This window comes from Lepisosteus oculatus, chromosome 2, assembly GCF_040954835.1.
Source record: "Lepisosteus oculatus isolate fLepOcu1 chromosome 2, fLepOcu1.hap2, whole genome shotgun sequence".
NCBI classification, from domain to species: domain Eukaryota; kingdom Metazoa; phylum Chordata; class Actinopteri; order Semionotiformes; family Lepisosteidae; genus Lepisosteus; species Lepisosteus oculatus.
Window position 1 is genome coordinate 64,765,892 of NC_090697.1, and position 27,474 is coordinate 64,793,365.

Below are 27,474 nucleotides of genomic sequence, written 5' to 3' on the forward strand. Positions count from 1 at the left end.
AAAACATAAGTAATTTTACTAGCATTACTGGGATTTAATGATTCTGTGGTGTTTAACCCCAGAAAATCCCTGTCTTTGATATTGTTTATATTGTGGTAGATAGTGATGGGTAGAGAGGATACCTGGCCAAATACACAAGCTTAAGATTTACTTGATATTTTGTAATACTGTTAATGGTCTAAAAAATACAGTATTTGCAGGATCATCAACCAAATCAATAGCCAAGTAGATGTTCTTTGTCCTTTCACAACAAGTGTTTTTATTTCTTTCTTTTTACTTTTCAGAGATGCATTAATCTCTACTTGTTTCTTTCCAGGATATATCCAGATCAAACTCCCCACTTCAACCATTAATATTCACTGTCAATCTAAAATTACTATCTTGATAAATATTCATAATGCATGCATTTAAACTATTAAAGACAATTAAAGAGAAACAGTTTAAAGTGAACTTTATCAACTGGGTACTGAACACTGTCATCAGTGAGGCAGAAGAACGTTTTTCTTTCTTGAGCGAATTCAGACTTATTTTTGGCATTTTGTTTGATTTAAAAAATACCGGAAATAATTCAACTGAAGTCTGCAACTGACTTATCTTGTTTTTAGTAGGCATGGTGAAGATTTGGCAATTGAATTAAAGTTTTTCTCATCTGCTCCCCAATGAAGTCAACACTCTGTAGTACTGCATTATTGGGACCACAAAAATATGAACTCTGCATTTCCAAACACAGTGATAGCACATTAAGTGTTTTTAACAATTCCAATTGCTGTTCTCAGTGCTGAACACTCGTTTAGCAAACTGAATTGATCAAAATGTATCTAAGGTCCACCATGTCTCAGTAAAGACAGACAGCCCTGGCTTTGCTGTCTATAGAAAACAGCACCTCAAGGCAGGTGGATTTTAGTGATTTCATCACTAAGTTTGCTGCAGTTATTAAGTATCAAGTTCAATATGTTAACCCATTTTAATTCTGCTCTATTGGTCTGTGTGCACTGGGCGAGGGAGAAGGAAGCCAGGGGGGGTTTTGTATTTACTTGCAACCAGGCCCAAGTATGGGTTGCACCAGCCCTGGTTGTTATTGTAAAAGAGTCCTAAATATATAACATTATATATGATATAAATTAAATAATATAACCATTTTATATATATTATGTCTTAGCATGCTGGGTGACCACCATTTAGCACCATTACAGATGCAGCCATTCAAAATGGGTGGGGTATTTCGCGTTATACCCCGGTGGGCGTTGCAGTATCACGCAATATCACGGTAAATTGCATCACTTGACGTCATGCCGGAAAGTATCCGGAATCACCTTGTAAAACCGCCAGGAGGAGCCAATAAAGCTTAACCTCTCATGTACAGCATTTGAGCTTTTAAATTTAAACTGTGTATTACAGCATGTTAATCATCAGTCATTAAAAAGTTGTTATATTTTATGAAAGCAAGATTGCTCAGTTGGACAAAAGTACACAACCTACCTTTATCAGAAATATTTATGCATCAAAGCCTTTACCGAAGATATTACTAATAGTATTAATAATGAATGACTTTGGACAAGCTGTAAACTCAAAGAATTACGCTGGTCCACATTCTTTCTAACATTTAATTAAAGCATTTAATAATTTCATAATTGATTTTTCATAAAATCAACGCTTTCTTTTCCGTATACCAGATATTATGGAACCACTTCAGAAGGGTGTCAGCCAGTCAGATTCCAGGAATCGATACACACCGGTATTCCATTTCTCCCTAAACATTTTAAGCATCGAAGTATTTAACTAACATGTGAAATAGCATGTAAAAAAGTGGTAGTTTTAAGCTTTTCTGCTAATATAATATGGAATCGCATATCTAAAGAAATTAATAATGATATGATTATATTCGTGCACTGCGACATTTCTTTGAAAAAATTGAATAGCAATATTATGGACAATTAATTTACTTTTATATTTCTAAAGATCACAACATGATCGAATTTAAGTCATTTTAATAACAATGAATAGTCACCTATGCGTTACAATATAAACATTTATATTGATTTAAATCACGTTTCGATTTAAATTGCAAACGCATGTTTAAATATATGTGTTTTTTGATTCACAATCAGACAAATGCAACATAAATTGATATCTTTGTCTTCTAAGTATCTTAATAAACTTTCAGCATTGCTTTCTTCCTGTTTAGATTTATTTTTCTTTGGATCTTGGGATCAAACGTGGAAAGATTAGATTGTAATCATTTTTATTTTTTAAATACATTTTAGAAAAGTGTAATCTATACCAAAAAGCTGTACACCACCTGCTATAAAGATACATATTGTAATACTTTCTGGCTCGGATAGGACGGACAAAAGAACTTAGACTTCCGGAGTTAAATCTCAACAAAACAACAACAAATCTCAATATCTTGTACGAATTATTTGAAATACAAACCAAAAATAGCCCGCAAACTCTCTCAAATTCCTCCAATTATCATAATCCCGCCCCTTATGCAAAACCAAACCCTCCTCCCATCTCAGTTTATCCTCTTTATCATAAACAAAATCCACCTCAATTTTCAACATAAAGCATTACACAACATTAATACATCAGCACTCCATTCTCAACAACGATAATTCACAAACAGCCAGAACATGTAACTCCACATTCCCAAATAGACCCATTTTCATAGCCCCGTCCCTTATGCAAAACCAACATCCCTCCCCTGTTCTCTCTCTCCGCTAGCATTTGTAATCGTTTAATTTTTAAATAAATTTTAGCAAAGTCATGTATTTTAAAAATCTTAAGATTTCTATATTTATGTCTTAATTTAGTGGTTTCATTAGTGACAAAGGCTAAACTTTCTTGGAAAAATGTCTTTTATGTAAACCATGTTTGCTATTAATTCATTTAGGGCTAGAATATGTTCATTGTCTTCCAATGAAAGGAGGGTTCCTTTTGCCGTAGTCGGGTTGACATTAGAAGCTTGCCACGCCCGGACTGTTACACCAACGCATTAGCATGTTAAAGCGATTTCATTGAGGAGCCTAGCTTTCTTAACTAGTAAGTACTGTACTTACTGGGTGGTTTTGGAGGGGGGGAGGTGTCTTTCGCTGGAAATCTCACCCCCTTCTACTTTGAAAATACCTGTGAAACCGGTTCAATTTCGTCGTAGCCAGCACTCCTGCAGTGCATCGGTATAGATGGGAAAGCCCGAGCCAACCACTACGCCGCCCACGTGTTATGCTCTTCGTTAATGTCTAAGCCGGAACACATCATTATATCTCATTTTGTATTTCTATTAAAAAAAAATCTATTGTTGTTATTGTTTTTATTCTGTAAAGCGCTTTGAGGAGCCACCTTTAAAGGCGCCATATACAATAAAGTTCATTATTATTATTATTGTTAATTTGCTGGACAGAGAGGTGAACATTATTACGCAGAAGACAAAGATAGCAATTTACGTTGCATTGTGCATTGTGCTGCTGTAATACAGGTTTAAATAATTAAAAGTCTAAACAGTATCAGCTTTATTTATCGGTTTAAAATAAAGGCGATTTAAACGTGATTTAAATCAATATAAATGTTTATATTGTAACACATAGGTGACTATTCATTGTTATTAAAATGACTTAAATTCGATCATGTTGTGATATTTAGAAATATAAATTTGTTTGGTGCGGGGTGCGGAACCAGGGAACTATTTACATGGAAAACAGGCATTTCCAAGTGCTTGTACAATCGATGGAAATGTTCAAATAAATGTGCAAAAGAAATAAAACAAAATAATCATTTATTTCTTTATCATATTGGCTAGCTAATGTCCTCTCTTTGCTAGTTAGTGGCTGTGTTTCTGCGTTGGGTAGCAACGGGTGACTATGTTCTCAGGCGGAAGATGTAAACAGCTTAATTTTCGTGTTAAATATTTTTTTTTAATTAAAATTCATTCTATACAGCAATTGCATATTTGGGTACCGTTTCATAAAACTTTCATGCTTAAAATGTTTAGGGAGAAATGGAAGACTGGTGTGTATTTTGTTCTTTAAACTACCAAGACCAGCCATACACAATACAGTTTACATACAGTAATGTTTATGTTCCTAAATTAAAATCGTTTATGACCTTCACATGCGTAATGAACCTCTTCTTTTTATGCTCAGCTACTAAAATTTCCCTTTAGTGGTAAAATTTCCTATAAATATTCAATACTAAGCGGATTAAAATGTGCACAGTAAAGAGATTAAATGAATAAATCTTTTCACTACCGACCAATGCACCAAAAGTGCCTCTGTCGGTCATTTTGAGCAGCCAATCACTTACCGCGGTGCCCTGCGGTGGCTTTCCTGTACCTGGGGTTTGTACCGTGCATTTTGAATGGCTGCATCTGTATATGTGACATGACAAGAAAGCTAATGCAGAATGTAGCATAACTGCCTAATTACCCTTCATATCATGGATAAGTGGCTTGTGTTTGGTTCTCTTACAAGAAAAGATATATAAAAAGGTCCATCTACAAACAAAGAAACTGCTTCAGTGTCCTATACCGATAACCCAAAATCCAAAATAAAGAAGAGAAAATATAGCAGTGAGTACCTGGCTCTGGGTTTTAAGTGCGTGGGCAGTGAGAACGAGCCGCTGCCGCTGTGTGTTGTGTGTTCCGAAGTGTTGTCGAACAAGGCTTTAAAGCCAAACAAAATACGTCTCTACAGCCCGACATCCAGCATTTGGTATCTGTCAGATAGCCCCAGCCCTCTCATTAAGTAAGCCAGAAAGAAGGTGTGCGTCTTTACTGCCAGGCTGATTGTAGGCTATTGGGTGTGCATTCATGTGTCCATTAGAAATGTGTTGAATATAATGTAACGGATGGGAAGTTAACATCTGCTTCTGTTTTATAATTGTTCTGATAATTATTGTGCATATTTTTCAGTTTTTTCAGTTCAGTTTTGTTTTTGACAAGACTAATGTTAAGTGCGTGTGATATCATAATAAAGAAAGAGCCATACTGGTGCCTTAGCACCTTAGCTTTTACAATATTTTTTTATTTTTACTTTATTTTAATTTTTGTTTTGTGAGGTGCTGACTGTTTGTAGCTTGTATGTACATATTTTCTCTGATTACAGGTGTCAATTAGGCTACTGCTGAGGTATGCTAGCCCATTTCAAATGGTGAGGAGGGCCTGGTCCTTCTATGGGCCGTGGAAGTTTTTAATGGTCGGTCATGTGGGCCGCCAGGTTGGGAAACTCTTCTTTAAGGTATACTGTATGCAAACATGAACAGCACATATTTCTATTATTTTGGGTTAAACTGTGCAATATTAACAATTAGTTTTGACTTTTAACTAAGATAAATCATCGTTTATATACAGTATAAAAATATCTAGAAAAAATCTTAAATTGTTTAATATTCTACAGTATATACATACTGTATGTAGAACTCGTAGTTTGTCATATGGATGCAGAGGCATTGTTTACCTCTCATATTGTTTTCTAAAAAATTGATCATTTCATAGAAAGAAAACTTTTATCTCTGCAAGCGTTTCATCATCTAAGCCAGCATTATTTTTTTCTCCATTGGCCATTGAAAAAATCTAGAGGAATAACTTGTCTAATTATTTTTGTCATAATGTGTCACAATATTGCCTAGAAACCAGGCTTGATCTTGTACAGCAATTACAAACTCTTATGTTATCTTTGCATTACTATAACTGAGTAGGGTGGAGCAGGGGCTAGGGGTTTAGATAAAACCCTGAGTAAAATCAAATCCCACAAAAGGTTCTCCTATTCGTCTTTTGAGCACTTCATCCAGATCGGTCGAGTAAAATATCAAGCTGTATAAATGGGTGTCGATGTATGTTACTTTGGATGTAACTGTCAGCAAAATAAATCAATATAACAAGAAAAATACGTTTAAATGTTTACATTTAATAACATATTTCAAACAGACAGTCTGATGGCAGCATTTGCTACATTACACAGTAACAATGTAAAGCTTAATCTAATTGATTAGACCATGAGGCTGTAAATATTTTTTTCTAAAATGAACAGAATGTGAGAAATAAAACATAATACCACGTATTGCTTTTGTGTTGAAATCTTTGTATACATCTCTCTATCCGGTCATAACATTTCTTAATATGTAATTTTGTAATTAAGAAAGATAACATTCATGAATGTAAAATGAATTTGTATTATAAACTAGACAAGTCACAATAAGATGTTTTATCCTTACTGAAAAGAAGAACAGTGTATGGTATAAAAACATACTCACTTCCCAGAAATTATATTTTTTATTTGGATCTATTAAATGTTTGGAATGTGGATTGAATAAATTAAAAAATATTACTATCTTGGTAAATATCCTGAAGGCATGCAAACTATATATCACAGCTGTAATAAATTCTGTGTGCAGTAGCTAGGGGCCTTAATATTATATGGTCCCTTCAGTGCAGGAGGTAAGTAATATCCCTATTACACTCACATAGCTAAAGTATGATCAAGAGGAACTTAAAGTTAAATATCAGAAGGTAAAACACATTTTTTTTGTTCTCTGATTTAAAGCAGGGTGTCCTTCTTTGATTTCTTTGATGCTTTCCCTCCATAGCTGCCTTTCAGTGTATCAGTGCAGTGGCATCACTGTGGCAACACTCAGATCTATTATTAACCTGACCGATCCGGCTGCTTTCTTTGGCCTTTCAATTCAATTCACAGTATCATGGCACACTTCAGTTTCTGTGTTCTTCAGCTGCTGTTGAGGTGAGAAAAGAGAAATGTCACTTAATATCCCAAAATACTTTACTGTCCCTCTGTTCTACATTTTTATAAATCAATCCAATAATAATAATTAATTGTACTTTTGTGTAGCACTTTGATGGATCCCAAAAGGCCTTACATATAAAGATGCAGCCATTTCAAATGCACAAGATGTCATAAGATATATCTGATGCAGGTCTGTAAAACTGCCAGATGATGCAGTGAATCTTTAATGTCCTGCAGCTGTGTGTGGCTGTAAGCCAAAACTTATTTTAATTTAAAATTAAATGTTTAGTAACCCATTAGTGCTTTCCTATGTCAATTGTAGTATACAGTAACACAGATTTTTTAACACAGAATTACATGCATTATATAGAATTATTAATAATTATTTTCCATTTTGATTGTTAAAAGTAACCTGCAGTATACAGAATAGAGTTTTCCTTTAAGAAAACCACACTTTTGTAATCATAATGCCGTAATAATTTTGATAAAATGTTTATGATCCCAAGTTTGTTGCAAGCAAAAAATAATTTAAATGAAAGCTGGGTGTGTCACAATTTGACAAAGTAACTTGAGCACAGAACTTTGCAGCCACCTGCCAAGAACTTTGCAAATCATATTCTGACACATTTACTCCCCTGATAATATATTTCTGATGCCCCTTACAGTGGTCCCAAAATGTATTGCTGCTGAAAATCAGAGCAAAAAAATAAATATAGCAAGTAAATTTAATTGATGTTTCAGATATACATCACTTTTTAATTTGGATTAACTAAAATGATAAAATGCTTGTGGGATCGAAAAGTTTCTAACATATTTCACGGAAATATAACAATTGTAATATCATTATTATATATATAAACAGTAGCAATTGCTTTTTTATAAGATGTTCTTTTTGAAACTAACCTCAAACCACAACACCAAAGATTTCTGCAACTACTGGGCTGGGCAAATACAATATGTCCTTGGTGTAGCCTGCTGTCTACAAGAGGAGTATGAAAAGTCCTACATAGCAGTTTATGAATTGGTAGAAAAAAGTCCTAGGTTTGAGATTTTTGTATTACAATGCTGCCGTACAGAGCTAATCTTGGTTAAAGTTTGTTTAAGTTAAAGCATGTTTATGTTGTTATAGTGAAATTGTCACACCGTCTACAGCCAGAGGGCACTCCTAGTCTGTCCTGCCCCTAGTTTCCTGTGCTTTGCTTGTCCTTCCAGTGTCTTTCTGTCTGGGGCTATATATTTCCTGGTTAATTTTCTTCCTGGCTCAGCATTGAGGTTCTGATGTCCTGAGACCCGCCTAGCACCAGATCACCCCACATCCGTGGCCTGAGGGCATAGGTTTCTATACGGCATTTCCTGAACAGCTAAACCCCCGTCCGGCGGCTATGCATAGGGTTTTTTTCACTCTCTTGCCATTCCACGTTCGTCCCTTCTGACATCCGTGACAGAAATGCAGAGCTCTTAGGATTCTCTGTAGTTTTCATTAACATGTAAACTCACAAACCAAAAAAGCAATTATTAATTTACTGCCAGATCCTGCTGTTTTTACTGTTTTGTTGAATCGTGTGTGTAGCCAACCTTTTCTTCAAGTTTAAACTGTGAATTAAATCTAAACTCTGCAGGGGGTCCCAGCCTCCTCATCCTTAAAGGGGGGAAGAGATATGAACATTTTTTGTTTCATTTTCTAACATCACTAATCTTAAATCTTTGCTGTTTGTCTTTTGAATGCCACTGTGAGCTTTTATTCAACTTGAGATATCTATAGTTTAAATATACTGAACTAAATATAGTTTACACTTGCATTAGCTGCAATTCAACTCACTGTACAGTACATGATGCACAAAGTCATTCAAATAAAAAAATATTTTAAGGTAACCTCTGTTGTTTTTTTATGTACATGTTTTATTGTTTTTATATACATTACAATACTGGTTTTAGAGCCACTACAGTACATTGGGAATGAGATTTTAAGATAATAATAATACATAATTTAATTATAATTTTAGCTATGGAAATGTATTATAAATAGTTGGTTTATGGTTAGTGCTTAAAAGCAAATATATATATATAAGCTTCAGTTGCAATTGTTTAAGGGCATCTTTAAGTTGCCTTTTCTCTAGAAACATCCTGGAAATTGTTGGTATGGTGGTCAGAGTTGGTTTACTTTACTCCTCACATGGCAGTATTCACACATTTGCTAACTCAACACTATGGAGGATCATTCATGTTATTACTTAATTTATTATTAATATTAGTTTTAATATTTATCATACTGTGATGTATACAAATAATAAAAAGTTTAATGTTGTATACATATTATTTATTATATTGTATAATAAGAGAAAGAGTATTATGCCCAAGGGGCAATTCATTACTCATTGTCTCTGACCTCCCATGTGGCAGGTGAGAATTCTATCACTGAACCACCAATGCATCCCACTGCTTTGACAAACTAAATTAAAAACTACAAGTGTTTCTTTTTCCATTAAAACATTAATGGCAATTAAAATATTAACAACAGCAAATGTTCATAGGAAATGTAGTTAACAACAAGACATCAAACTTTCCAAAACAGCTACAGCAAGTGACTGAGTTTAATCCTTTGAAGCAGAAAAAATCATTAGGAAGCTGGAATACTGGTGTACCTTATTTGTTATTTTCAGCTACCAGTAACATTTACAGTGCCTTCAGAAAGTATTCAACTCCAATTGATTATTTCTCGTTCTGCTGTGTTGCAAAGTCAAATTAAAGCATATTTAAATGGGATTTTTTTCCACCCATGTAGAAATAATTCTCTATAATGTTGAAATGAAATAAAGAATTTAGATGTCTTCAGAATTATATTTCAAATACAAATCTGAAAATTACTTAATTTATAAGTATTCACCCCCTTTGTTTTAACAACCTTAATTGGGTGAGGTATTCAATTATCTTGAGAGTTCAAGCTCTTGGGGAGGGAGAGTTGCTAATAGGAAGCCACTTCTGAGAAAGGCCGACATTAAGTCATGTCTGCAGTTTGCTAGAAGCCACGTGACAACACCTGAAACCTTTCGGAAGAACATTTTGTGGTCTGATGAGACTTAAGTTGAGCTGTTTGACCTGAAAGCAAAGTGTTATGTTTTGCAAAACCAAATACAGGCCAACACCCAGATTAGACCATCCCTATTGTCAAGCATAGTGGTGGCAGCATCATGCTCTGCTTTTCGGCAGGAGGAACTGGAAAGCTTGTTGCCATCAAGGGCAACACAGATAGAGCTAAATACAGGCAAATCCTTGAGGATAACCTGTTTCAGTCAAGCAGAGATCTGCATTCAGGGCAAAGATTCATTTTCCAGCAGGATAATTACCCAAAGCACACAGCAAAAGCTATCCAGGAATGGATAGAGAAAAGAAGGTTAGTATTCTGGAAAGCCAGAATACCCAGACTTGAATCCAATTGAAAATCTGTGGTATGACCTCAGATCATACCACAGATATGGTGGTAAAATTGCTGTCCACCAACACTCTCCATCTAATTTGGCAGAGTTGGAGCAAATTTGCATTGAAGAATGGGAAAAAATTCCACAATCTAAATGTGCAAAGCTCATACAGACGTACCCAAGAAGACTTACGGCTGTAATTGCTGCTAAAGGACTATGTACAAAGTATTGACTCAGGGGGAGTGAATACTTTTGTAAATGAAAAATGTAAGTCTTTCATTCTGGAAAAATGAATGTTCTTGAATTAAAAATAGTTTTTGATTCATAAATGTGTTTATTTATTTATTGTGTTATTGAAGGGAGAAAAAATATTTCAATGTGTTAAAATGTGGAGGTGTAACAGGAACAAAATGTGAAAAAATTAAAGGGGGTGAATACTGGTAAATACTCAAGACATTTTATATAAAAATATTATATTAATATAAATTAATAATTATTTTCAGAAACATCATTACATTTTATGCTTTACTTTTATTTTCTAGCTAGCAAACATTTCCTTTTGTTCTATGAGTCCATACTAATATTACGTTAAGTGGATTTGAAGAAGTAGACCAACAGATTAAATCAACATAATGTTTCACTAATATGTGACGCACCATAAGTATTACCCATCGATCGTCTTTTTCAATGGATGACACTGAATTTGGCATACTGAGTAATATTGAAGTACAGCACATCTAGCTTCCCACAGATGTGATTTTTTATTTGCATTCTTAATGCCTGATCTGTAGAAAACACACATCATCCAACTGTTACGTCCCAGTGTGGTTCGTGTGTGTTTATTTTGTTTCTTGTTCCACACTCACTTCCTAACTTTGGTTGTTCTCCCTCCCCATTGGTTCATGAATTCATCCACTTTGCCATATTATGACATTCTTAATCAGCTTCTCAACCAATCAGATCTCAACTTCAACTTCTTCGAGGTTTTCAGAATATAGGGGGCCTTTCGCTCGATTTTCAGTTCTGCTCGGCTCAGCTTCAGCTTCGGTTTCATTTCGCTTACGTTTTCCTTCAGCTTTGTCTCTCTCCGTTTTCATTCATTTCACTTCGTGTGTGTGTTCCCGTATAGCTTCAGCTTTGTTTGTCTGTGTTCATCACCTCCTTGTACTTCGGTTTGTTTGTATTATTCTTTATTCGCCATTATCTTGCCCAAATGTGTTATATCAACCTCTGTGCTCTTTTGTTCCCTATTCCTTATGTCTACACTCATTTTCCCTTATTTGTATTTGTAGCTCACTTGTTTGTGTATTTGTGTGAACTTTTGTGTAAAGGGTTAGTTAAGGTTGTCGGGTAACATTGTGCACATGTAGTTTATCTTTGTAATTGAAACCCTAGTTTAGTATGGGTGAATGCCTTTTGTCTTGTATGGTTTTGGGTAGTCAGTGTAGGTTAGCTAGGGCATTAGAAGATGCCTAAAAAAGTGTTTTGGGTTTTATTTTGTAGTAAGGTCAGCTTTCCCTCATTTAATTAGCCAGCTCCATTTTGTTTCTTATTTTCGTTCCTTTGGCACCACTCATATTTCCTTTTCTCACATTCGTGTTTTCCTTTACCCCCATACCAGTCACCTATTCAAATTGAACATATTTCATTTCTGATTACCTATCCGAATTCGTTACAACTATCTTGTCCCCACACCAAAGACTTCTCCCTGCACGCCTGCAATTCCCTTAATGTTGCACTCCATTTACCCCTAGCCTATCGGGGTATGTAACATCAACACTGAAGGGCAACACACACCTGGGTAACTTTTAAATATTTAAGTGAAATATTTTTTTTTACTGAGCAGCATAACAATATAACTCAAATTAATTAACAAATTATACATAAAATCTTCCAAAATGTATGTTTTCTATATTTGTTCTATGAGCACTGAATTAAGTCAGAGAGAAAAAACAAAAGAATTACATATTGGCAAAATGGGGTGTATTGATATATAAATGGAGTACCATCGATAACAGATTACATTTGGAGCTTACATGTCCTTCTTTATCTGTTAATTACCCTACTGATTGTTAGATATCAAGACAGAATTTTTGTTTTCCTAAAAATGTGCTGTTTGTATTTTATGAGCTATTATTATGAGTTATTATGATTTGTCACAATATTTTTACTAAAGAACAAGAAATTATAGAGTGTAAGAAGTTTGACTCACCTCTCAGTGCACAGTTTGTCTCTCTCTGTAAGTTAAATAATTAAGAAATACCATTTAGTCCAAAATGTCAGTACTCATATTTTCAACAAATACAATACAAGGCAAATTATTTCTCTTAAAAGACTATCAAAATAGACAATATACTATATTGACTATGTATACTATTGTATAAACACCAAATCACTGCTTTAATAAGAGAGTTGATTGGGCAAAGGAAACAGATTTAAGCAGCTGAATATCAATTAATCAATATGTCTAGTTTATTGAGAAAACAATTCCTTCATTTCAGTGGTATGTTGGAGCAACACCTCAAGGTCAATGTTCAACCTTTTGTGTAAACTAAATCTGAAGGACGTCAGTGAACGTTCTGCAGATGTGCAGAAAAATCTGCAATATTGACCAAGTCCTTCATACAAAAATTCACTTAGTTGATTTAGTTTCATTTAGTTGTTTTCACACTTTTGTAATCACTAAAATCTATAGATTTGCTATATCTTTTCACTCAAATGCTCAAACAATAAAAAAGTAAAAATAAAAAGCATTTACCCCTAGAACACAAGTACTCCATTAGAAATGATAGGAGGCAGTCCTGACAGCAGTAAAAAGATTAGAAAGATGTAGGCTAAGAAAGTACGATTAATTAAAAAGAAAAACAACTCACTGTGTCTGAAATAGAGGATGCTCAGGACCATTGTTGCCATCAGAGAGAACAATTCCGCAGCAGCTACCCAGATAAAGGGATAAGGGTATTGCCCTGAAAAACAGGAAAATGAATGTACAAAGGTTAAATATGAGGATTGTCTGCATGAAACCTACAGCAACAGAAAAACTAATGTACTTATCTAATGGCAGGAATATCTGCAAAGTCTTCATTTGCAGACTCTCAAAGCTAATAAATGATATTAAAGAATCATATTCTTTATATCTACTGTACTTATAGGAAATTCACAATGATGTCTACACAGCAAATTTAATTTAACTGTCCAACAAGATTGATGCAATGTAGCAGCATCTGAAAAAAGGCACTTAGTTTAAATAATTTAACTGAGACATCATTTATAAAGTCAGCGAAGCCATTAACTGTAGCAGTTGTTGATTGAGCCATGGTAAAAATCAAGAACTTCCTCCAAATTTGCTTGAAACAGCATCCATGATGATTAATTTTCCAAAAGCATGCATGGCAATGCATTTAAAGAGTAAAGGCAGGCAAAGAGTATGTGAATATGTATCACTTAGAAATGAAAATGTTTGAAAAATATCAATAGCAAATACAAATAAAAACAGAAATGCACTGTTGCTTCATGAGTCATCGAAATTAATAAACTTAATTTCCCATTGAAGAACAAGAAGTGGTCCAGTTACTGCTCAGACTAAACAATTGACAGCATGTCTTACCAATGATAATTTATTCCCCATCAACTGTTCACTCAATTACAGTTCCTCATAATAATCTGTGCAACAAAATGTCCTAATGGTACTGTAATTCATTGTTGGAAAAATATGTTTCCTGTGCTCCATGTGGCTATGATAACGTGATTTTACAGTAATCTTTTTATATTTTATGATGATCAATATAAAATATCTTACATCTGTAATTTTAGCATGCTACTTCAAAGGATGATGCTCTGGGGTTGAAGGTCATGTGTGCTACTTAAAGAATTTTCCCAGTTCAGTTTTTAACAGCAAACTGTGAGGAGTCATCATATTCCAGGCGGAGCGGTGGCTCTGTGGTTAAGGATCTGCACCTGTGGCTAGAAGGTTGCCAGTTCAAATCCTGCAGGTGGCAGAGGAATCCTACTCTGTTGGGCCCCTGGGCAAGGCCCTTAACCCCAACTGCTCCAAGGGTGCTGTACAATGGCAGACCCTGCGCTCTGACCCCAGGCTCTCTCCCTATATGTGTGTCTCATGGAGAGCAAGCTGGGGTTTGCGAAAAGATAATTCCTAATGCAAGAAATTGTACAGGGCTAATAAAGAAACATTATCATTATTCTTTACTCATATATTTGTTTCTGGGTTTTGTTCAATTTAACCACAGTGAACACAACACATGAGACAGGAACATTAAACAGAATGGTTTCAGAATATTAAAATGTTTTAATATTAGATATTCAGTTACTCACGGAGTCCAGTTGTAGAATTTATCTGTGTAATATCTTGAAGAAAAGAGATAAAACATTCACAATTCATTAAAAGACTTTTTGGGGATGAATTGTAAGACTTTTTTATTACCACAGCAGAGCTACACTGCAAATTACAAGTGAGAGGATAACTGTTCAATATACAAGTTTCTTTTGGTATGTATGTCACTTTTATTGGGTAATTCTTATACTGTATAACTAGACTTTCCAAAGTATACATTTTGTTTTAAAAAAACTAGATCTCCATTTTAGCCAAATCATTGTATAATGCTAATTACTTTTTCATTAAGATAAGCTAGGAACTGTGTTTCTGTGCAATTCCATTGAAAGAGGGTTTTTATTTTCTTTTATATTTGTTTCTAATATTTCTATGAAAAACAGATTGGTGATCCTCTGAAAGGCTATTTACGGTAAACCCTTGGTTTACTGCACTTTACTTTAATGGACTTCAGAATTAATCGGAAAAAATGTTAAAGGAGAATTATGTCTGTAAAATTAGAAATACTAGACTTCTCCTGCAATAATAAAATTGCTTATGATAGGTGTGGTATGCGTTTGTGTTGCGTATGTTTCAGCTAATTTTGAATAAACAATCTATTTCATAAATACACTAAAATGTTAACAATGTGTAAAAATGCTCTGCAAAATGCACCAATAGAAAGTTAAAATTAATAACTAAATAGGTTTAAAATACAGGAATATCAGTGGTTGCTGTTGCTTACAACAGGTTTACAGTACATACAGTATAATTATGACAAGTGAAATAAAGGCCTTGTATATTTGTGATGAAAATGCACAGGAATAATTTTCGTTGATGTGTTGATTGCAGTTGTTTAAAATATAAGTAAAAAATGTAGAAAGCACATATATAGTATTCACAGATATTTTTCTCATATACAGTAATAGTGGGATTACAAAATGTCATCCATGATTTAACAGACATTTACTAATAATGGACACCCCTTTCCCCCTTATAAGTCCATTACAGTGAGTTTTTACTGTAACTCAATATGAATGTAAAGAGAAATTTATACTGTTTAAAGGACAAACTAGAGCAGGAGTGGGCAAAGTGTTTTGGCCCAAGGGCCACTTAAAATCCTGAAACTGTATAGTGGGCCACTTCGGGCTGCTGTTACAGATAGCCTATGCCCTAAATGAGTTTAAAATCCAACATAGGCTTATTAGTTCAAGGTAAACGATAACTTGAGGGAAAAAATATTTTTTTAACTATAAAAAAAAAATTGACATTCGACTCACAAGCCAAGTCTTCACCGATTACCTTGATCCAACGGGAAACTGTTCGGTGTGATAAAGTTATTTTCTCAAATTTGATCTTGCTCTCTGGACAAAGAATATCTGCAGTTTCTATTATACACGCCTTCAAAAGCTCCACTTCAGAGAGCGGCTTGCTTTGTTTAGCAATTTTATATGCAGGCAGGTTGCTTGCCTTAGTTCTGGCCTCTTGGATAGTAGAAGGGCGGAAAAATACATTTGCTGAGCCAGTAAACTAGCGGCTAGTTTGGAAGCTCTATTAGCCCACTCCTCGCATGACAGATTGCTAGCATAGTTAGCATGTTTGGTAGAAAAATGCCAACTGAGACTGTATTCTTTGAACACTGTGTAGGGGATCCCAAACTTTTTGGGTCCGTGCCTCCCTTGACCTGTCAAATGTGTCCCCTGTGTCAAACAAGTTCTATGGCAGTGTGATATTTTACAAAAGATTATAAATTTGAAAAGGAAATGATGGGTCAAAATAAAAACAAAGTTGATCCAATTTGTATTATTTTAAATAATTTTCCAAATAATTAATTAATCCAAATAATTCCAATAATTAACCAAAAAGCTTGATAAATATAGTAAAAATACTTGACAGCACATTTTATTGAAATTATTTGAATGTGAAAACAATTTTCAAAAAAATCTAAAAAAAGTCAACATCTTTGTAAAATGCAAATACATTGACTTAGGAAAAGTAAAAATGTAATATCAACCACATTTTTTAAAAAAGGGGGAGAAATACAATATCTTTTTGTTTGTGCCTCTTAATGGGTAGGTGGGGTTGTTTAATAAATTAGTCTAACATTATTCACCAAAAATACTGGGTAGTATTTTTGAAATGGCAACGTGCATCTCCTTCTCAATATTGACTCTTGATCTGAACTTGGATTTGATAACAGCAAGTGCTGAAAACCCAGCCTAACAAAGGCAGGAAATTGCAAAGGGAATCAGAATACACAGAGCTCTGTTGCTTATTCCTTGGTACTCCAATAGTATGTTTTTTTGCATTGTGCTACTCGTTACACAACTTTGTATGATGAAAGAAAACTTTGCTGGGGACTATAGTTTGGTTGGAAAAAGCAGCTTTCTGTTCATTCATTTAACTTGCGCGAAAAATACTCACGATGCTTACTTATCAAACTACTGTGAACAGTTTCCAAATTACGTTTCAATTTATTGGGGAGTATGCTCTCAGCAGCCAACACTTTAAGGCAAACAACACACTTAGGATGTTCTTTTTGGACGTGAAACAGAAATTCAAGAAACTGTCGTCATACTTTCTGTATTTGCGTTTCCATTTCTCTTTAGAACCAGGCTCCATGTCCTTCAAGTGTTTTATTCATATTTAAAAACTTCTCAATCGTGATCATGTAACAAAAAACTCACAAAATGACCACTCATAAAAACATGAAATACTGAAGCCGCAGTCAACTGGTACGCTGCTTACAGACTGCCGACTCTTGTGGCCAGTGTCATGTGACACAATCGTGCTAGGTAGCGTGCAACTTGTACATTCTGCGTGCACGAACAGCGGGTTTTGCTCGTAATAACATGTTTCTTTGACTGGCGATACCTGAGACACCTCTGACCGACAATGGTGCCTCCCCAAGGTAGCGTGATGCACAGTTTGGAATCACTGTGGTAAAGCGTTCGTACGCTATCTAACGGCGTGAATAATGAAATTTAAGAAAAAACAGCACTAAACAAAGTGGAATATGGCAAATATTGACTCATTTATTTTTTACCTCAAGGGCCGGTTAAAACTGGTTGGTGGGCCGGACCCAGCCCACGGGCCATAGTTTGCCCACAGGTGAACTAGAGGGTCTTTTTAATATAGTTACAGAATGAGGTAGGTGACAATGGGGTGTCTCTAAGAATCTAGATGAGTAATGCCTAGCTAGTTTAAACATTTCCAACTTCAAAACAAAGGGGATGTTTGCTGGGTTCATATTCTGTGATTAAAACAATCATAAAGTTTATCTTGGTTTACCTTAGTTAATTAAGTTGAAGGTAAATGATTAAGTATCAGCGTGTGCCAGGCAAGAGTTCCTTGTTCGAGATAATCCAAAAAGACCTGATTGGAGCTAAGTATTTGAACCTTGCTAATTCTGCTTTTAATTCTGTATTTTTTAGGGAACTTGTATATCTTGAGTGAAGAATCCTTCAAAATGTCCTCTCCTGCTGAGTGGGTGCAGTTTTAGAATAGGGAGATACAGTACTTTAGGTTTATCTGATCTTAAATCTGAGATTTATCTTAAGGTTGTATTCTATTCAGTTAAGAAGGGACTTATCTCTTATTTTTGACTTTGTAGGCATTAAGAGTGGAATACTTGGTAAGAGTCTGGGATTTGTCTGGGTGGTTTTCACGTGAATCTCTTTGAATGCCTTGTCTGCAAACTTATACTGGACATAGGACACTTATGTGTTATATGTTCATGCTGTGTGTAGCGTGTGTCACTATCATTGTAAATAAATATTTGTTTAACCAGGTGTGTATGAATTATTACTCTTTTCAACAAAACTGTGCCAGAGAATAAAGAATGCCCAGGGATCTAACTACAGTATATCAACCATTCAAGTGTATTTCTAGAGAAATCCTTACAAGTTGGGGGTTATGATTGTTTTTTTTTACTTATTGACTAATCCACTCAGTTATTTCCTGATTTTCTCCATTTTTGTAACATCCCATTAGTAACAATATCATACTGAAACTTACTTGATTCAAATGTGGAGACCCCCGAATTTGTAACAGCTGCAACAAAAAAAAAAACATCCATGAATCAAGATGATAACAAAACACTTTATTGACATAAAAAAAATCCCAAAGTGGTTGTTGAATCATAAGTCCCATTAAATAACTGGAAGGTTAATTTATGTTGAAAAACCAATATAGTATGAAATACATAGAATTTGTAATACATAATGAGATTCACATCGTCTCTATTATTCTGTTACTTACAAGTAGTTATAGGTACCTCTATGTCACTTATCTTCAGTCCTGTTGAACAATCAAAACTGCTAGTTACTGTGCGTTGTCAGGAATAAAAAATGGTACATTTATTGCCAATTCTTCAAATAGTCAGAGAGCATTAACACTAGAGTAAAATCCATAATCCCCTGAACAAATCCTGTAATATTTTACAAAATTATTTACCTGCTTTGAAATTATAATAAGGTACTTGTACATGCAACTCTACATCTGCAGTTAATAGAAAGTGGATGTGCCTTACTCCTTTATTCAGGAACCTCTTGATACAGTATTTCTCAATTATTATAATTTTCTATATCATACAGTAACCCTTCCTGATGTTTGTTGATTTTCTCCACACTTTACAGTACCTTCCCAAGCTATTCACCCCCTTCTAAAGTTGTCCCACTTTTTTGAATTACAAATTGCATATATGTTAATTAAGAGACACCCTCCTGAGTCAATACTCTGTCACTACTCAATGAGTGTTTGTCTTGGCCAAGATGGTGCAATTTTCACCCATTCTTCTTTGCAAACTTGCTCAAGCTCTATAAAAATTCTTTGGGGGATTGCTGATGGACAGATATTTCAAAGCCTTGACACAAATTTTATTCTTGCTCTTCATGCATGTTAATGAGAATCAGTTCCATAATATAATGTTGCCACGATCATACTAGACAGCAGAGAGATTTTTGACTGGATGACGCACTGTTGTGCCTTACAAAACACATTGAATTTAGACCAACTAAAAAGTTATTTTTTTGTATCTCACCATAAAATCTGTCACCACATGTTTGATTTATCACATAATATCTTGATATTGATATTGATATTCTCTGCTATTCTGTTTCTGAAATATTTAAAACCCTTTCTCCTGATCTTTGCCATTCTACAATCCTCAAGTTGTTTTGAAAGCCCGTTGGTAATCATGGTTTAACATTTTCTTGAAATTCACGACCTGTTAGGGGGATCTACAAAGAGAGGTGCGTTTATTCACAAATCAAGTAAACCACTATTATTGTACAAAGATAAAGGCCACCCAACTATTTTAGTGGCTTGTCATACTACATCTGTGATATGAACTAATTTAGATGTGCCTTGGCAATAAAAGTGGATACTTACAGTACAGGATTTTATAAACATATTTTTCTTTGCTATTCTTGGTGAAACATTGCTTCTTTCACTGATAAAATTGTTCATTGTTAGCATTCTAAATATTCACTTTAAACAATGTGCATAAGGTACATCATTTCGATTTCACCAAAAGGGGACATGAATATTTTATAACAGGCACTATAAATATTCTCTTCCAATAAAAAAGATAAAACAAAAATTGCATTCTGACAATACCTCCATTCTATGTCTTAAAACAGAACTTTAAAATCAGTCACATTAAAAAGAAGTTAACTATTAATATTGTGTGTGTACATGAGCAAAATATAATTTAAAATGACTGGCATTGTTCTTACCCTCCACCTTAATCCTGATGCTCTCACTATGATGTGAAGAAACACTTTGTCCCTTTATATCCAGTTCAACAGCACAGCTCAGAGAGACTTCAGCCCTGGTTCTGTTACCCATCTCTTGCAGCAGCTCCCTCCCAGACACAGTGAGCAGACAGACCCGATACTCCCTCCTGTACAGCTCTGAACGGAAAGGGACATCGCTTTGACCCATGTAGAAATGGCACCTTGTCCCTTTCTCCACTTCACAGCGAACTTTGACATCGTCCTCAGTGCTGATGTGCTTGGGGTCCACTTGTAAATGAAGTTGTCCAAAATTGACTGTGGGTAAAACAAACAAGGTTTATCTAGGAGTAATCATATGGACAGAGCCTGAAGTGAGGGGAAGGAGGTCAAGCAAGAGGTGGAAGAAGTTATTTTGTAATTAAAGACAAATATTACATGAAAATGCAATGCCAAGTGGTAAATAAGAAACACCCATCATAAAGTTTAATCATTCCCAACTTCATACATGATGATTAATATTTTGATCACATTTTGTTTAGTGATTTAGTATTGAAATAAAATTAATATTTTAATTATAAGTCCTAGAGAATAACCATTAGAAATACAGTAAGAATGTGTTATTCAAGTATTCAGTTTTGAATATTATAAATTAAATTATGTTTTAGCCAAAATATAAAAATAATATATACATACTGTACAGTATTATTGTTCAAAACAGAGTGTTTCCAGAACTGAAGAAGATAAATAGAGAATCTTTTATATGTTCAGCATCATTTCAAAATGGTTGATAAAAATTTCCTTCTGTCTGTCTTGTCTTTTGCAGAACTTAAATCCAAAACACGATATAGAAATATTGTTAAAGGTCCTAGAGCAGTGGTTCTCAAACTTTTTGGACCAAGTACCACCCCTAATCCAACCAAAGCATCCAAGTACCACCTACAAGTCATCTTCTCATAGGAACCCCAGAAATTCTCAATGACCAACATGAGCGCGCGTGCACACACTCACACATACATATAATAAATGTTATAATAATAAACTTAATTTGATATAGCGCCTTTAAAGGTGGCTTCTCAAAGTGTTTTACAGGAAAAAAAACATTAACAACAACTAATAAAAAAGCACCATTTCAGTGAGAGGGGTGAGCCTGTTTAGTTGAGCAAAGCAGATGTGAATTAATTTTTCGAGCCTTGATACAATTCACAACAGAGTCTAACAAATATTAAATCGTCAGGCATTTTCTTGACGGCAAAGGTCTCGTGGTGGATGTTGCAATGAAACTATTAATTTCTGGAGCAACCTCTCTAATTCGTGCATCTACACCGCTGTGTCAGCTTGTCATTGCTCTAGCACCGTCTGTACAAACTCTGACACATTTTATCCAGTCGATGCCATTCTCTTCGATAAATTCATTCAGAAGCTGAAATATGTGCTCTCCTGTAGTTCCTGTTGGTAGCGGCTTACAGAACAGAATGTCCTCACGGGATCTAACATAAACGAGCGAATTGGCCAAATCGACTACAGACTCATCTAATTGCAGTGAAAAACATCTGCTCATCTTAACGCGCTCTGTCAGCGTACTTTTGATATAATCCTTCATTTCAATAATTCTATGAATTACTGTGTCTTTCAGGGGGGGCAGCAGGTCGAGCTGTTCATCAGCTTTTTCTCCACACATAATAGTGTGGGGCTTACCTGCTTTAGCAATCCGCAAGCTTGCATTTTTCCACATTTCTGTTTTTATTTCAGTGTTTATTTTAAGTATTTATTTCATGCGCATGGGAGAGAAACACAAAGACGCTCGGTGTATTTTTCTCAAATTAACTTAGAACAGTTCTTAAATATTTTTCTGTTATTTTTCACGCTTTCCTGTGCTCACAAAATTACCAGCGTCCGTAGCACGTATTTCTATGCATTCCTGTGTTTACAACGTTGGCATTGTTCCAAAATCACGCACATTCTCCTTTCTCCCTATTTGGTGGAGATACAGTAGCTTTTATTTAATACAATTGGTCACTTGCGTCTGTAGCACGCATTCCTATAGAGTGGTATAGAATTACAGAGTATCTCTTGTGTCCACTGAAGTATAAGCGCGCACTGTATCGTAGTACGTAGGCTGCGTATTCGACAAGTATTAAAATACAAAATATGAAAACCCATCCCGATTTTTTCAGCGCACACCATACAGTTCCAGGGTCAATTGGCGTACCACTTGGTACGCGTACGACAGTTTGAGAACCACTGTCCTACAGAATCACCATTAAAATGTGCCATTGAAATTTACACTTAATTTTTTATTTGTAGTACCAGAAAGCATAACACTAACAAATATAAATGTAATACTTTTATAATGCTATATAATGTTACACTTTTCTCAAATACTCACCAACAACCTCCACTTTCTTGACCTCACTCTGCTCTGAAATAACTCTTTGGTTCCCCACAATCATCTCAGCAGCACAGCTCAGAAAGACTTCAGTTGTATGTACATGAGTTTTGTTTTCCAGCAGCTCTCTCCCAGTTGCACTGAGCTGACAAACATTAAACCTGTTCAAGACTGTTCTGAAAGGCTCTGGGCTCTGGTCAGTGTAGAAGTGACATTGTTCTCCTCTCTCAGCTTCACAGCGCAGTCTGACAAAGTCCTCCATGTCGATGTGTTCTGGCTCCACTTTAAGAAGAGGACATTCAGTAGGGTCTGAGTGTGAAACAAAGAAAAAATTCTATAAAGCTATCTTAGACTTACTTAACATTAAAATGATACATACAGAAGATAGAGATGAAACTGATGGTCATTACCACTATTACTGATAATAATAATAGTAATAATAATAATAATAATAATAATAATAATAATAATAATAATAATAATAATAATAATAATAAAATGTGTTCAATTATATAAGTGACCATAAAAATAACAGAATAATATAATTTGGAAATGAGAATTAATAATAATATTTTAAACCAATGGATCAAAATAAATATTATGTACTGTATATGAAGAATGTATATCTGTGTTAATTGCTAATCTTTTAACACTTGTAAATAATAATGAACAACAAACAAAATAAATACATTTTGGAAAGAAATAACTTACCTGAACAGCTTAGTGTGACTTCAGTACCAGCTACAACTTTTAGAAAACAAAGAAGAATGTTATTACCCCATAAAAATTCTAGAAGTATTATTTAAATTGTGGGATTAAAGAAAATCTGTCATTGGTAAAACAGATTGGTGATATAAAGTACTTACTCAGTGTAACAAAATACATAAGCATGATGGCTCTGTACAGTAGGTGCATGAAGATACTACTGTATGTTGAATCTTCAGTGAGTGTACTGTAGAATGCACGTCTGCTAGATGACAGGAAAGAAAAAAATCCACAAAACAACACAATGGTGACAATGGAGTTATCTCTCTTCTTTCCAGCAGAACCGACCAAGTATTAATTCTTATTTCCATTGAAGTTCTTGAAACTTTTTAAAATTATTTTCTGCTTGAATTGCAATGATTTTAGAAAGACACTATATGCCTTTTTGGAAAAAGTGTTGCAACAATTTAGCAGAAAAATGCAGGACTGTGTTGGCATGATATGTTATTAGTAATTATTAACAAAACCTTTGAAAATGTATGTGTAAAAGAATATAAATTAATATTTTAAATTCATATTTTATTATGTGATATATAACATACAGAACATCTAAATTAATCGACTGTTCTTCTACTGTACATACATGCAACAGGTAATTAAAACATTGATTTTAATTAACACAATTGATGTGTTTTGCAGTCTGTAACATTCATGTTAGTGTATCATACTGTAGTTTATAAATAAATCATCTTTAAGTTTTATGTACATGAGCTCTGTTTTCAAGCAGCTCTCTCCCAGTTACACTGAGCTGGCAAACATTAAACCTGTTCAAGACTGTTCTGAAAGGCTCTGGGCTCTGGTCAGTGTAGAAGTGACATTGTTCTCCTCTCTCAGCTTCACAGTGCAGTCTGACAAAGTCCTCCACGTTGATGTATTCTTGCTCCACTTTAAGAAGAGGACATTCAATACGGTCTGAGTGTGAAACAAAGAAAAAATTCTATAAAGCTAACTTAAACTTACTTCACATTAAAATGACACATACAGAAGTGGGCAGATAGAGATGAAAATGATTGTCATTACTACTATTACTGATAATAATAATCAATAAAAAATGTGCTCAATTATATAAGTAACCATAAAAATAACAGAATAATATAATTTGGAAATGAGAATAAATAATAATATTTTAAACCCATGGATCAAAATAAATATTATGTACTGTATATGAAGAATGTATATCTGTGTTAATTGCTAATCTTTTAACACGTGTAAATAATAATGAACAACAAACAAAATAAATACATTTTGGAAATTAACTTACCTGAACAGCTTAGTGTGACTTCAGCCCCAGCTACAACTTTTAGAAAACAAAGAAGAATGTTATTACCCCATAAAAATTCTAAAATGATTATTTGAATTTTGGGATTAGAAGAAAATCTGTCATTGGTAATACAGATTGGTGATATAAAGTACTTAGTGTAAAAAATTCATAAGCATGATATCTCTGTAGGTGCATGAAGATACTACTGTATGTTGAATCTTCAGTGAGTGTAGAATGCACATCTGCTAGATGACAGGAAAGAAAAAAACCCACAGAACAACATGATGACGACAATAAAGTTATCTCTCTTCTTTCCAGCAGAACTGACCAAGTATTAATTCTTTTTTTCATTGAAGTTCTTGAAACTTTTTAAAATTATGTTCTGCTTAAATTGCATTGATTTTAGAAAGACACTACATGTTTTTTTTGGAAAAAGAGCAATAATTTAGCAGAAAAATGCAGGACTGTGATGGCATGTTATGTTATTAGTAATTATTAACAAAACCTAAGAAATGTATATTTCAAATTCATATTTTATTATGTGATATAGTATATAACAAACAAAACATTTAAATTAATCTACTGTTCTTCTACATACATGCAACAAGTAATTAACATATTGATTGTAATTAACACAATTGATATGTTTTGCAGTCTGTAACATTTATCTTACCGTGTCATACTGTAGTTTATAAATAAATCGTCTTTAAGCCACAGTACAGGAAAAAGAGCACTGGAAAAGTACTGTATATAAATGAAGAACTTTAAAAAATTTTTAACTTGAGACTTTCAGGTCTGTTTTTTAAAGAGGACTTGCAAGGGTGTAACATCATAACTTCACCAGATAAAACATGTGATAGTGAGAAATGTCAGAATTAAGAAATTTGAATCTAATTTTTAAACACCCTGCTTTCTCTTGTGAAAGCACAAAAGATTTTACAACAGTACGTTACTGAAATTTCTACTTATTCTTTAGAAAATATTTATGTTGTCTTCAGTTGTACAATGTTGGAGCGTGGAGCTATTTAATCAGTTTTTGAAAATACAGTAAATCCACAGTGAAAGCACTATAAATGTATGCCGTCATGCACTCCTGCCAATAAAAATCTGTCAGTTCCAATTTAATTTATTTTCCTTAGATGGTGTTTTTTTATTTACAGTTATACATCTGATGAAATAAGTATTTTAAAAACTTTTTGGTCAAGAAGTACAGTATAACAATATAATTCAGTCCTCAATCTCTTAATTTTTTAATTTACAGAATTGTTCAATCACTATTCTGACAGGTTAACACCCATTTTGGCTTCATACTGTATGCGAGTGTATTCTTACTGATTAAAAAGAATAGAAACAAGAAGTCAGTCTCTCAGCATCAGGTCATTTTAAAGACACAGTCTACATTGGAAATTATCTTCACTGTTATTTGGACAATTTTAGAATCTCCCATGCCTCATTTTTGTAATACAAATAGGTTTTGGCCAAATTGTAGATTTCATTGAAAACGTTGCGATGGCAAAATAACTAATGTCAAGTATAAAAGATCAAATACTTTATTTATATTATAATTATGTCTACCCTGATAAAAGGTTAAAAAGCTATTTACACGCAAGTTCCTTTGCAAAGCCATCCCCCAGATAAAAATGCAAATAATAATAATTATAATAATAATTGCTTACATTTATATAATGCTTTTCTGGACATTCCACTCAAAGTGCTTTATAGGTAATGGGGACTCCCCTTCACCACCACCACCAATGTGCAGCATCCACCAGATTTGTATTACAAAAATGAAGCACGGCAGATTCTAAAATTGTCCAAATAACAGTGAAGATAATTTTCAATGTAGACTGTGGTTTTAAAATGAACCTTTAAATAACATATCGGTAACTCGCGGTAGACTGCGTAAAGCGCACCGAAAAATATTGCGGTATCGCCCGCGCATTTTGAATGGCTGCATCTGTAGATGTAGAATTTCTAAGGAGCTATTGTATTGTACATTCCCATTGAGATCTCTTTTTGCTAATCTGTACATTTTAAAGAAATGTTAATAGTTGAACATTTACAGATCCAGCAATTCAGAATAATGTACGATAATGCAGCACACTGTAATTTAATACAGCACGCTGCCCTTTTTAAAAACTATTCTGTCGACAGACTGTACTTCTTTTACTTTGTAAAACCCCCAGGTGGAGCAGTGAATGATTAGTGTAGCATGTGGAAGTATTTGGCCTGTCTGCGGAAAAAGCCTGGTTTCAAATCCCGGTCAACACTGAGAGACAATCTTATTCCAATTATAGAGTTTAAATTATATACTGTTTAGACTTTTATTGATTTTAAACTGTGTATTACAATATGTTAAATATTAAATTAATTAAAAAGAAAGTAGGACTATTTTACAAAAACAAAAGTACTCAGTTGGATATATAAAAATAGTTTATTATTAGATTGTGGCTTGTTGTGAACTCAATGTGTTTCTTTCAAGTTTACATCCACATTGAGTAAATCTATATTTTGTCTTCATACAATTTTCATGAAATGCTAATTTCAGCAACAGGTAATCAGGAAACAATTTAACTTTAAATTTTGATTATGAAAATATATTTCACACATACTACTGTAAGAAAACCGGCTCAGGGATGCCAAATATGTAACCATAGCCGAAATGTAAATGTAGTGGCTCTCTGAAGGCACCAGTTCTGTAGGGTTTGGGCATTTACTGGGACAATTATTAATTGTAGCAGTAAATCACAAAGTTGATTCTTTTGATGGCTTTAGAATCCAACCATGGGACATAACTCAAACAACGCACACACACAGGTACTAATACACGAGGATACATTTATTAAT

At 34.2% G+C, this 27,474-nt stretch overlaps 1 protein-coding gene across 3 annotated transcripts; it reads right to left on the reverse strand.

Moving 5' to 3' along the window:
• Positions 1 to 5,880: 5,880 nt before the first annotated feature.
• On the reverse strand, positions 5,881 to 24,861 carry LOC107076836 (uncharacterized). Of its 3 annotated transcripts, none has more exons than XM_069180631.1 (13): positions 24,780 to 24,861; positions 24,628 to 24,663; positions 24,131 to 24,278; positions 23,468 to 23,568; positions 23,313 to 23,348; positions 22,602 to 22,910; positions 20,216 to 20,530; positions 18,738 to 18,776; positions 18,495 to 18,530; positions 14,483 to 14,515; positions 13,024 to 13,116; positions 12,363 to 12,387; positions 5,881 to 6,720 (listed from the first exon to the last, which is right to left on the reverse strand). In XM_069180631.1, exons 1-13 carry the CDS (start codon positions 24,820 to 24,822, stop codon positions 6,717 to 6,719), a joined length of 1,218 nt encoding a protein of 405 aa, XP_069036732.1. In that variant the 5' UTR covers positions 24,823 to 24,861; the 3' UTR covers positions 5,881 to 6,716. The 3 variants fall into 3 exon arrangements, with proteins under 3 accessions (XP_069036732.1, XP_069036731.1, XP_069036733.1); XM_069180630.1 differs by having other exon boundaries at positions 5,881 to 6,723; XM_069180632.1 differs by lacking the exon at positions 18,738 to 18,776 and having other exon boundaries at positions 5,881 to 6,723.
• Positions 24,862 to 27,474: the final 2,613 nt, after the last annotated feature.

Bases quoted from the DNA above. Each gene is read 5' to 3' on its own strand.
- LOC107076836 (XM_069180630.1), bottom strand. From the start codon at position 24,822: ATGCACCTACAGAGATATCATGCTTATGAATTTTTTACACTAA. The intron at 22,911-23,312 runs GTAAGTTATTTC...TTTCACACTCAG, and splicing joins AGTCACACTAAGCTGTTCAG to ACCCTACTGAATGTCCTCTT. The intron at 13,117-14,482 runs GTGAGTAACTGA...CCTGTTTTTCAG, and splicing joins AAATTCTACAACTGGACTCC to GGCAATACCCTTATCCCTTT.